Here is a 12,855-nt window from a genome sequence, read left to right as displayed (position 1 = left end):
CAACTGCGGGGGGGGGGGGCGTGGACTGTAGCCCTTCCTCCGCCCGCAGTCCCCCGGTCATTCCTTTGGTATGCTCCAAGATGGCGGCCCACATGGTGCGGCGCGGGATCCTCTGGGCGCGGAAAGTGTCGCTGCCTCAACTCTCCCTGACAGGTTGGTGGCTGCTACCTTCGTGGGGCTGCTTCATTAGGCCCCTGAGAACTCTGTTCCTTTAGTAAAGGGAGCAGTGGGCTTTTAAGGGGAGAGGAAATGCTTCTGGGATCTAGTTGCTAGAGAAACCCCTGGAGGTGTTTGGTAGCACAGAGAGGGGAGGTAAGGTCTATGACCCATCTCCTTCCCTAAAATAATAGTGTCTGCCTATCCAAAGGTGTGAAGAGCAGAGGAAGTCCGGGCATGAGAGCTTTTGCGTATGATTTGCCGGGTTTGTGTGTGAGGGTGGTCATCTCTTTGCTGCCCGTGAAAAGTCCAAATGTGTCCCCCCTGGGGCTATGAAATTTCTCTCCCTGTTGAGTTTCCTTAGAGGGGCGTCATAAACGTTCTCCTCAACACCTGACGTGTGGCCAGACCCTTGGTTTTCACTTGGTGAAGGAATTTCTTACTAATCTCAGTTTACCTGATGACCTTGGGCGCAACTTTTGATTGATTTTTCTTTGCCCAAGTTTTCCGTTCAGACAATAAATGCTAGTAGTTACTTTTAAAGTACTTTGATATCCGAATGAATGACGGCTCACTCAAAGCCTGTTTACAGGACCTGCTGATGAAGACATTGGGAAAAACTTTTTTAATTCACAGAAGCTAAATCCTGACAGATGTATCTGATTATATGATTAAAATACAATAATCACAATTGATTTTTCCAATGCCTATTATCTCCTCTTTCCAACATATGTCCTCTAGCCCCTGTTAAAAAGCAACACATACAGTTTTGCCCACACGCCTTTAAATATCAACGTGAAACCCTATAGGTGGCCACCAGAAGTTTTCTGAGAATTAACTGATTGACCTAGCTAATGAAAATGTTTCATGCCACAGATTAGGTAAAGTGGTCTGCACAGTACTTGGCACCTCAGTAAGAATTAACTGTTGTAGCTATTTACTAGCTTGTTTACTTATGTTGTTAGTAAATGCTTTTCAGTTTAAACAAGACCTTGGATTGTCTATCAGGGAAAGTATCATAGTTGCTTAGGATATTCGGGGGCAGTCATACTAACAGGGGAATGGAAATTAGATAAAGGTGAATTGAGAGAATTTCCAGTGAGCATTTTGATCGTAGTTTGAAATGGTGTGCTCATGATAGGTTACACCTGTGCTGTTCCAGCGAGGTAGCCGGGAGCTACACATGGCTATTTAAATTAGTTTAAATTTTAAAATTCTGTTCTATAGTCACATTAGCTACATTTTAAGTGCTCAGTAGACACCTGTGGCTAGTGGCTACTGTATTGAACAGTTCAGAATTGAACATCTCCTTCATTACAGAAAGTTATATTGCACAAGCAGGGGATTAGACCACAGATGAAAGGAGTCTTGAAATCAGGAACTGAAGGGTATAAGGCAAGTGATATAAATATGTAGGATAGTACATTATGGACCCCTGGGGGTTTGAGAATGCTGATAAGGAGCTTTAAGTCATCAAAACATCTTGAACCATTACCAGATAAAAGAAGAAAAAATTTGTACAAACTCAGGACAAATCAGTATTTGGAATACTTTGGTGCTTCCACTGATTCTCCCTACAACATAATGGATAAGGGCAACTAAAGTGATCAAGAGGATGAGAGAAAGGTTTATTGAGATGAACTGAAAAAGTGACTTCAGTATATGAAGAGGCTAGAGAGGGAAACTTTTTGGGCACTTACTACATAGTGGACATTAGGCTAGGTACTTAATATATGCCCTTATTTAAATTATGATACAGTATTTCCCTGTTTTACATATGAAGAAAGAGGCTCAGAGACCTGGTGTAACTTGCCCACATTTTTATAAAATTTTTTATAGCAAGGCTAGGATTCACACTTAGACTTTGTGACTCTAAAGCTTATTTGTGTTCACAATCACACTGCTTCCCTTTGGATGGAAAACATGTTTGGAGACATTTTACCAAAGGCCAAATTAACTATAAAATAAGTAAGTTTTTAATAAGTATTTACTAAACTTTGAAATTCTGGTCCATGGAGGTATCTTTTCAGAATTAAGCAGGGGAGATATTTGCTTTTTAGTGGAGAGTTATCTTAGAATATTGTTGCTCTTTAAGTTGACTGGCTGAAGGGTTAGCAGGTTCAAGAATGGTATATATATGCTCTTGGGTGGCATATTCGGAGTGGGATTAAATGGACTCAGAGATCTAAACTTGTGAGGCTGATAACATCCTGTCCCCTCCTTATTTCAATGTTATCTGAGGGTCAACATCGTCATCATTACCTGGGAACTTTTAGAAATGCAGAATCTGTTCCCACCCCAGACCTACTGATCAGAATCTGTATTTTATCAAGATTCATATGCACATTAGGTTTGAGAAGGTGATCTACATTTTCCATTTTGCCATTGTCCACTTAATGTCCTGTCTGGCTTCATAGAAATTCTTTGGTTTTAACGTTAATATACAAACCCCTCAACTACCATACAGAGGTGGGAAAAACTTTAAATGATGTCATTTAGAAGTATCTCAGCAAGATGAATATCCTACTTTAAAAGGTTTACAGATAATGAAATGTCTGTCTATCTGAAAGTGTAGTAATTTCCTGTTGCTGCTGTAACAAACTACCATAAATTTGGTGGCTTAAAACAACGTAGATTTATTACCTTACCGTTCTATAGGTCAGAAGTCTGATACAGTCTTTTTGTGCTAAAATCAAGGTGTTGAAAGGGGTGTATTCCCTTTAGGAATCTCTAGGGGTGAATCTGTTTCCCTAGTCTTTTCCATCTTCTGGAGACCACCTACATTCTTTGGCTCATCGTCCCTTTCTCAGACATCTTCAAAGCGAGCAGTGGCAAGTCAGGTCCTTCTTATATACCTCTGTCTTTCATGCATCACACTAACCACCTGTCTCCCTCTTCAACTTTTTAAGGACCTGTGATTATATTGAGCCCACCTGGACTTCCCTGGCAGTCCAGTCGTTAAGACTCTGCGCTTCCAGTGCAGGGGGCTCGGGTTTGATCCGTGGTTAGGGAACTAAGATCCCACATGCCGTGCAGTGTGGCCAACAAACAAACCCTGAGCCCACCTGGACAACCCAGGACAGTCTTCTCACTTTAAGATCAGCTGACGTGCTAATCTTAATTCCATCTGTCACCTTAATCCCCCTTTCTCATGTACCCTAATATTCACAGGTTCTGGGGACTAGGACATGGACACCTTTTGCGGGGGGACATTATTCTGCCTACCCCACTTGGTAACTCATTCCTATATTTGTCATTGGTTTCTATTAGGAAGATTTTCCACTTGCCAAATTTAAATTCTTTATCCTTATACCTGTTTCCTTTCACTGTATCCTCAATGGAGGTGGAAAATGATTACTGGTTACTTTTTTTTTTCCCCCCCCGGTACGCGGGCCTCTCTCTGTTGTGGCCTCTCCCGTTGTGGAGCACAGGCTCCGGACGCGCAGGCTCAGCGACCATGGCTCACGGGCCCAGCTGCTCCGAGGCATGTGGGATCTTCCCAGACCGGGACACGAACTCGTGTCCCCTGCATCGGCAGGCGGACTCTCAACCATTGCGCCACCAGGGAAGCCCTGGTTACTTTCTTATAAAGCAAACATTTAAAAGTTCATATATATATGAAAGTTACTGGGCTTATCTTTTGTAAATTTACTAGTTCTAATTTTGTTTTTGGTCATGTGATCCCCTTGAACAACTGCACACAGCATTCTGGCACTCCTGTCTTTCCCCGCCATCACCTCCTCTGCTTTTTGTCTCCCAGTTCAAAACTCATGAACATAATTCTAGATAATTGTCTTTTCTGACTTTAGAACAAGGAGGGCTGATTTCTTATGCTATAATAAAACATATGCTAGGAGAAGAAATAGAGTATAAGTAAGAGAATGTAGTAACAAATAGAGAATATTTAAGTCACTGGTATCCTGGAGTATATAGGTTAACAACCCTCTCCTGAGCTCATGCTCACGTAAGAAAAGGGCTGCCCTTGTTTCCCACAGAAACGAGAGATCTACCTGGTTTTAGAAATTGGAATTCAGTTTGCATAGAAATGCTACAGCAAATTATGAATGGGTTATCTGAACTGATTGTTTTGGTTCTATGTCAGACTGTTAGAGCATGCAGAGACCTTAAATATCACCCAGCCAGTTCCCTCACTTGCAACTGCACGGTCTGAAGTTTTCTACCAGCTGGTAAAACTCGAACTAAATCTCAGGTCTGCTCACTCCTGACCTGGTGTGCAGCTACACACCTAATGTCATGCCATCAATGCCGTTACATTTTGTTCATCCTTCTTGACAGATCTAGGAATGTAACTGACAATTTATAACATCGTTTGTATGAAAAATGTATTCTCAGTTCCAAACATCTAGTCATTTTTTAAAAAATAATCCATTTGAAATGTAGGCACTTTTTAATAGTTACTATTTTTAAGAAATATCTTAGTTCCCCTTTGAGGCAGTCTTCAGCAGCTTTTAATATTATTGCTTCATTGCTTAAACTTTAGACTTCAAATTTAGACATGCTATTCTAGTAAAGGTCTGACCCAACCTCTGCTGAAGGCAAAGGAGGGACTGGTCTTGTGTATAAACACACAGATGTGTTTATATTTGTTTTAGTTGGGAGACGGATAGAGAATAACAATAGCATGCAAATACTGTGCTTAATCGGCTCCCATGCCTTCTAGTTGTGTTTGGTTTATGGTCTGCTATGACCTTCAGGTAATAGTCTGCCATTCATTCCTTTTCAGTTTTTTTAAACAGCTTTATTTAGATTTAGTTCACATACAATTCACCCATTTAAAGTAGTCAATTTAATGTTGAACGTTTTTTTTTTGTATATACACAGGGTTGTGCAGCAGCCATCACCACAATCAATTTAGGACATTTTCATCACTTCAAAAAAACCCCATACTCATTAGCAGTCACTCCCCATTTCCACCCAGGTTTTTCTGCCTGTCTACCCTCCAGATCTAGGCAACCAGTAAGCTGCTTTCTGTCTCTAGATTTGCCGATTGTGGACATTTCATATAAATGGAATGACATAATACGTAGTCTTTTGTGACTGGCTTCTTTTTCCTTAGCATAATATTTTCAAGGTTCATCCATGTTGTAGCATGTATCAGTACTTAATTTCTTTTTATTGCTGAATAATATTCCTTTATAAGAATATACTATTTTGTTTAGCCATTCATAAATTGATGGATATTTGCATTTTTCCTTTTTGGCTATTATGAATAATATTGCTACAAACATTTATGTACAGTTTTTTAGGTGGACATGATTTCATTTCTCTTGGGTACATACCTAGGAGTGGAATTGCTGGGTTACCTGGTAACTCCATGTTAACATTTTGCAGAACTGCTGAACTTTTCCAATGTGGCTGCACCATTTTACATTCTCACCAGCAATACATGAGGTTTCTAGTTTCTCTACATCCTTATCAACAGCTGTTATTATCTGCCTTTTTGATTATACCCATCCTAAGTGGGTGTGAGGTTGTATTTAAATATATTTTGCATCTCCTTAATGGGAAATGATATTAAACATCTTTCCATGCACTTGTTGGCCATATGTGTGTGTGTGTGTGTGTGTGTGTGTGTATTTATGTGTATGTATGTATCTGTGTGTTTTCTTTTTTTTTAGAAATGTCTGTTAAATCCTTTGCCCATTTTTCTGCTGGGTTGTCTTTTTAACTTTTGAGTTGTAAGAGTTATTTATACATTCTGGGTGCAAGTCCCTGATCAGATAAATGGTTTGGAAATATTTCCTCCCATTCTGAGTTATTCTTTCACTTTCTTGATGGTGTCTTTGAAGCTCGAAAGGTTTTAATTTTAGGTTGCCATTCATTCTTTCTCATTAATTCCTTGAGCTCATGTTTATTGAGCATTGCTGTATGCCAGTCATTGTGACAGGTGTCATCTTGTGGGTTACACCAGATTTGGCTTATTAGGTTTCTGTTATTTACCACTAGGGTGCTGTGTTACCGGGTAAGATATTACTCTTTGCTTTATGTGAAATAAGGGTAAATATGCTGATCCAAGTCAGATGGAAATTTTTTAGGACTAACTAATAATGATAAAGCAGTCTTTTAATGAGTTAAACAGCTGTTCAGCAAATATTTTGGGTTCTAAGAAGGAGTTTTAAGGCTCATCTAGGCTCTGCATTAGTGGAAACAAATGGCTCCTAGTCCTAAAGTAATAGGAACAGAATTAGCAACATTTTTGCTCATAACATTATGGTAGAAATTTTAACAGGCTTTCTGCATCTTCTGCTTGTTAGAGGTTGAATGCATGTTGTCATGAACTGAATTGTAAACTGTGTAATATTGGTTACAGTTTCATAATAGATCTTTAATCTAGTAAATGGAAAATATGGCAAAGATATGTTTAATAAAACAGGTATATAAACTGAACCTGTTGTGAAACCATGCCTGTTGAAATAATTGTCTTTTTCCTTAGGTAAAAGATGCCTACTTTCTGCAGCATATGTGGACAGCCACAAATGGGAAGCAAGAGAAAAAGAAGATTGTCACCTTGGTAGGTACTTATCGGGCTATTATGTGGGTCATTTCCAGTCATTCCATGTTTGTCATCATATATTCGTATGAGATATATGTGAAATGATGCTTTTATGATAATCCAATTCAGATAAGCACATTTTTAAGCCTTAAAAAGAATTAGAGTGTTGTTTCACATGTGGCAAAATCATTTTTTCTTTCCTGCAAATTTCTATTTCATTTTTGCCTTCACAGTCTCCCTGAATTATGTAAACAATTATTTTCTTTGTTTTTTGTTCATTTTTATCATATAGTTAGTTACCATGCAGCCTGACTGTTTTATCTGCAAAATCAATCTTTACTATGATGGTTGCAAAATGATGGTTTTCCAAATTCATTAATACCTCCACATTTACTAATTATTACTCAGTATTTACTGTAAGCTAGAACCCTTTTTCTCCCATTTCTTTCTCTGTTTATTATCAGTATGATCTTATGGATTCCTCTTTCTTTTTTTCCCTTTAATGATTCATTACCATCCTTAGTTATTTTGGTAGTCCAGTTCTCTGAAATTTGGCTAGTAGAAGCATTTCAAGCTGTCTCCCAGTGTTCCATCTTGTACCTTTCTTGCTCTAGCCCTGAAATCAATTACAGTTAGCCCTTAAACAATGGGGGTTAAAGGAGCCCACGCTCAATGCAGTCAAAAATCCACATATAACGTAAAGTTGGTCCTCCGTATATGTGGTTTCTTCCTAGCCAAGTTTCCGCCCACAGATTCAACCAACTGCGGATCATGCATGTAATCCTGTAGTACGCATTTAGTGAAAGAAATTCATGTATAAATAGACCTGCACAGTTCAAGCCTGTTTTGTTCAAGGGTCAGCTGTATTTCTCCAAGGAGCACTGGTTCCTTTTACTAGGGAGTGGTATTAGAAACCAAGATCTGTGCACTAGGTGTCCCCCTTGCTACTATGGAATTTTTGCTTCTTTGCCCATTCAGTGGACAGAGCTAGGAAAAACATGTACACATAAACATACATATGTGCACATACATGCATATAAGCTTATATGTACATAGTTTACAAATTATGAAAAAATCATTCTGAAACCTGCAATTCCAGTTCATCTCTACAGAGTTCTTCCTTGCCTTCCTCTAGTCCATGTTTGTATCTCCCTTCCATACTGAAAACACTGGCTCCCAACAGGGACAGTATTTTGATGTGTCCATCAGTCTAGGGATTGCAAGTTATGTAATTTTCCTGTCTTCTATCCAGTAAGTGCCAGTAATGCCCTGCAGTCATTTAGACAGTCAAAAAGATACCCCTATATATTCTAAAATGCCCTTGAGGGCCTTTTGGTACTTCTTTTGGGAACCACTGTTCTAGTGATGAAAGCACAATGGGCTCAGTTAATTATATTGCAGGGCTCGTTCTGATGTGCTGTATGTGAATTATAAGAAAAGTGCTATGGAAGTGCAGAAACGAGAACGAAGAATTTCATATAAGCTATTGTTAACACTTTCCTAGGTATGAAGGGAAAATTAGGAAACAAGACCATTATATTTGGTGCCTTGGTATGGGTCATCTCTGTTATTTCGAGACAAACCTAGGGAAAACTGTCATGGATTCCTGAGTGAGCAGATGCTTTTTGCCAAAGAATGAGCATAATCTGCAATGAATAAATATCACATGGAGGTAACTGTCTCCTCTCTTTTAAGATTAATGTACTTAGAAAAGCAGTATGTACCAGCTACCATTTACTGAATACCACCCTGCTAATAATCCACTCTGTACATCCTGAGTCCCTGTCGAGTCAGTTGATTTTTTCCTCATCCTATATTCTTACAGCACTTTGTACCTTCATTATGCAGTGTAATGTGAAAAGTCTACACTTGGAGGGGAAGACAGCTGGCTGTGAACCCCAGCTCTGCCAGCTTTCAGAAACTGTCCCTTAACTCGGTTCCTATATCTATAAATTAGGGATGATAATGCCCGCCCCAGGTAATACCCTGACATATAGTAGGTGCTCCAGAAATATGTGAAAGGAACAAGTCCCTAGGCCCGTTGATTTTACTCATATATAAAACATTAGATTGTGAGGTGAGATGAAGTTTTGAAACTCAGACTGCTTGGAAGAAAAAGAGGCTGTTAGAGACAATATTTTTTTTCTTCTGTGTAAGAGAATGTAGTTAAAACTTGCGTTCATACGTGATATTACTGCATGTTTTCCCTAATTCTTATTTGAGCCTTTGGGCTGAGGTATGGGCCCAGAGAATCAGGTAGTACGCCTGGGGCTACATGCGGATGATCGGGCAGTAGATGGCAGTGTGGCCTCTGCGGAGACGCGCGCAGCCGGTGGAGCCCGGCGTTTGGGCGCTGGCCTTTGGGAAGCCTCTCCGTGCACGCGAGCGCGGAGGGCTGCCCTCGGCATGTGGAGCAATGTGATTGGGCGCTGTGATCTGGTGCGGGCTTGCTGATTGGGGGAGGGAGGAGGGGCGATATGAGGCTTTTATTCCGCGCGTCCCCATTGGAGGGCGTGGAGTGGGGTGGAGTGGATCGGGCTCGGGGGGCGGGGGGCGGGGGGGGGGGGGGAACTGTGCCTGGATGTGGGCGTGGGCTTCCCTGGCCTGAAGCGGTTTTGCCTCCGTGCCGAATACTGCGGAGGAGACCTGCTGGGTTCTCTCGGATGGTCGTGCTGCTGTGGTGCCTCCTCTGTTCAGTCTCATTAGTGGTTTTCTGTTAGAGCCTTGGCGGAGGGCTGATGGGTATCTACCCAGCTCCCCGTCTGAGAGTAATTTATTACTACGGAGGTCTAGATTAACACCACGAGTGCCGTATACGTATGCTGCAGTCTAGAGGGCAAGCAGGCCATGAATGCAGGCTGGGTCCTCTGACATAAAAGTCAAAAGGCAGCTTTTGTTCACTGCTAGATGTGTGCCCCGGGTCTGTGCTAAGCACTTTCACACACACTGTTACGTTTAATGCTCCACAACAGCGGCCGAGGCAGCTGCTATTTCCCTTAAGAGATGGGAAAAATGAGACCAGATCCCAGCATTTGCTTAGGGCCATACAGTATCCTCTTGCCTTTCTGCTCACTAAACTTTCTTAGTGATTGTTGTAGTACCTGTAATTCTACCGTAGTGTCTTCTCTTGCATTGAAGTAGTGGATCTCTTGCTTTTAAAAAATATTTTTTGATTGCAGTATAATATACTGAAAAGTGCACAAATCATAATGTACAGATTGATGAATTATCACAAAGTAAACAAGCCTGTGTAATAGAAGGTTCCTACCACTCCAGAAGCCCTTATTGTGGCTCCCATTACCCTCTTCAAAGGTAACCATTATTCTGACTTCTAGCACTGTAGGTTATTATTTTTAATGTTTTATAATGGAAAATGTACAACATACAAAAGTAGAGTGAATGGTATAAGGAATCTTCTTTACCCATCACCTGGCTTCAACAGTTATCAGCTCCTGGCCAATTTTCATTTCTACTCCTACTTATTTCCCCATCCTGATCCTTTGGATGATTTTGAGGCAGATCACAGACAGTATATCATTTTACCCATAAATATTTCAGTATATACCTCTAAAAGATAAGGATATTTTAAATACCATTTCACATCTAAAATATTAATAATCATTTAAATATGAAATATCAAGTCAGTGTTCAAATTTCCCTGATACTCTGGTAAATTTTTTTTAATGGTTATGCACATAAGGTCCATACAGTGCAGTTGGTTATGTTCCCCTCTTATCTTGCCTCTTTTTAGATCTTTTCTTATGGAAACATACAAAGGTAGAGAGAATAGTATAATGAACCCCCATGGTCTCACCCAGCTTCAATGGTTATCAATTCCCTGCCAGTGTTGTTTCATCAAACCCTACCCCATCACCAGGTTACATTTTAACAAATTCTTGTTATCTGATCATTTTATATATATTTTGATACGTATCTCTATAGATAAGGATTTTTTTAAAAACATAACTATAATACCATTCTCATATCTAAAAAATAGTAATTCCTTAACATCATTAAATATTTCCTCAATGTTCTCATTTCCTCAGATGTCTTATAAATTTCTTTTTAATTTACAGTTTGTTGAAATGGGATCCAAATAAAGTCCATACATTGTAATATGTTGAGATGACTTTAATCTATAGGTTTCTCTTTCTGTCTTGGCAGTCTATTTGTTGAAGAGAACAGGTCTCTTTTGTAGTTTCCCACATTCTAGATTTGCTGTTTTCATCCTTATGGTGGTGTTTAACATGTTCCTCTACCTTCCATATGTCCTATAAAACTGGCAATTAGAGAGGAAGCCTTGATCAGATTCAGCGGGGTTTTTCTTTTGGCATGAGTACTTCATAGGAAGTGTTGTTTACTGTTGTCAAGAGGCACAGAGCATTTGGTTGTCACTGTGATGTTAAAGGCCATTCGTGATCATTGCTTAGATCCATTTTTTCATTAGGAGCTGCAAAATGTTGCTATCTTAATTATATCATTTCTCTCATTAATTACCCAGAAAATTTTTGTGAAAGAATTTCCTTTCATCAGCGGTTCAGCTATCCTGAGTTATAGTTTGTATGGAAGAGGCAGCTTCGAAAATAATAAATTGACCTCCTACCATCCTCCAAAGGTTATCAGTGAGGGTTTTAATTTTTTTTTTCCTAATATTATGAACTCATGGACCTAACTATTCCAGACATTTTAATTCATTGCAGTTGATATTTTATTGAAAGAACCGTAGTTCTCCAGCTAGGCTTTGTAGAGCCCTGGGAATTCTTGAGCTTTCCAACTCAAATCAGAAGATTTCAATTTTAGACTGTTTCTGTACTGCGCTTCCCTTTGGTTAAAATAAACACTGAATTAAAGCATTGTCTCTGAAATTCCTGCATTAGCCATGCAGATCTACTGGAGAGATACAGGGTGAAAGTTCGCTGCATTAGCCAGTTAGCAGCTGTTACAGATTAGGGCCCACAGTGAATAGGATTCAGGAGAAAACCATTCTGGGGAACTGGGTAGGGTGCTGGTAGGAAGGCAGGCCTCATGGGGGAAGTTCCCTGTGTTCCATGAGAAGTTTGGTTGGGTTACCCTGCCAGGGGCAAGGGACTAGGTGACTTGAACTAAATTAGTTCCTGAGCCCTACTGAATTAAATATTCTATTTCTGATTTTTCATTTTTATAGATAATCATAAAGTAAGAGATACCTTTCAGTTTTAGTTACTGCTTTTTTTTTTTTTTTTTAGCATTGAGGTTGAAACTGAGCACTGTGGTCATCTTTCATTAGCTGGACACTTATTAGCTGAGGTTTAGTTTTACTGTGTCATTTCAGCTGTGGACGCCTTTGGCTTGTTGCAGTAGTTTTTCAAATCCTGCTCTTGAAGCTTGATGGAGATTTTCTGAGGCCTGCTTTCCTATTTGCATGTCTGTGACATGTATTCATTCACTAGGTTTCATATTTACTGTCTGCTGGCAGTTCTAGAGATGGGTCTGGCCTGTGCACATCATCCTCCTTTAGTCTTAGTATATATGTATATGAAGCTTGCCTTCACATTTTTTTCTTTATTATTTTAAAGCTTCTGGTGACAGAAAGACAAATAGAAGGAAAGCTAAATATCTATATTCAAATGGTTCTTAGGTTAATTTTTCCTAATTCCTTCTATTATTTCCATACATGTTATAGGTCATCTATCCCTGAAACAAAAACAGTTTTAGCCTGTGTTTTCCAGATCACTTCTTCTAGGAAGTACAGTAATAACTTGTATCTAGTCCTTAAAGAATTACAAAAATTAGGTGAGGTACGCACATGCCCAGAAAGAACTTAGTGTTGACTGAATGGGTAACAGTGATGTACAGTTACATAGAAATCATGAAAAACTGAAACCATCTAATAGTTTCTCACCTAAAGCTCCCAGGGTTCAACAGAGGATCCATCGTTCCTTCAGAGAACTTCCTCATCATAACTTTGACCCAGAGACCACCCTCCTTTATAAGAGGCTTCTTTCCTAGCACATCTCTACTATAGATTTTGTGATCATTGAGGAGATTATCATTTTCTTTCTCAAAATTTTATATACTTTGAAGCTGTGTTACTTTGGTGCACACCAATTATCTTCCTGGAAAAATGAATTTTTGGTCATTATGTAATGACCCACCTAATCTGAAAAATGAATTCTTTTTGCTTTAAATCTACTGTGTCTGATATT

At 39.5% G+C, this 12,855-nt stretch overlaps 1 protein-coding gene across 1 annotated transcript in view; it reads left to right on the top strand.

Moving 5' to 3' along the window:
• The first annotated feature begins 80 nt into the window (after positions 1-80).
• The window catches only part of MRPS27 (mitochondrial ribosomal protein S27), an 89,264-nt gene continuing 76,489 nt past the window's right edge, over positions 81-12,855 (top strand). The window contains exons 1-2 of the mRNA XM_065873652.1: positions 81-153; positions 6,611-6,688. Of these exons, the coding sequence (XP_065729724.1) occupies positions 81-153; positions 6,611-6,688 (151 nt within the window). The remainder of the gene's footprint in view (positions 154-6,610; positions 6,689-12,855) is intronic.

The sequence above is a fragment of the Phocoena phocoena genome, chromosome 3 (assembly GCF_963924675.1).
Source record: "Phocoena phocoena chromosome 3, mPhoPho1.1, whole genome shotgun sequence".
NCBI lineage: Eukaryota > Metazoa > Chordata > Mammalia > Artiodactyla > Phocoenidae > Phocoena > Phocoena phocoena.
This window is presented reverse-complemented; position numbering and strand designations above follow the sequence as displayed.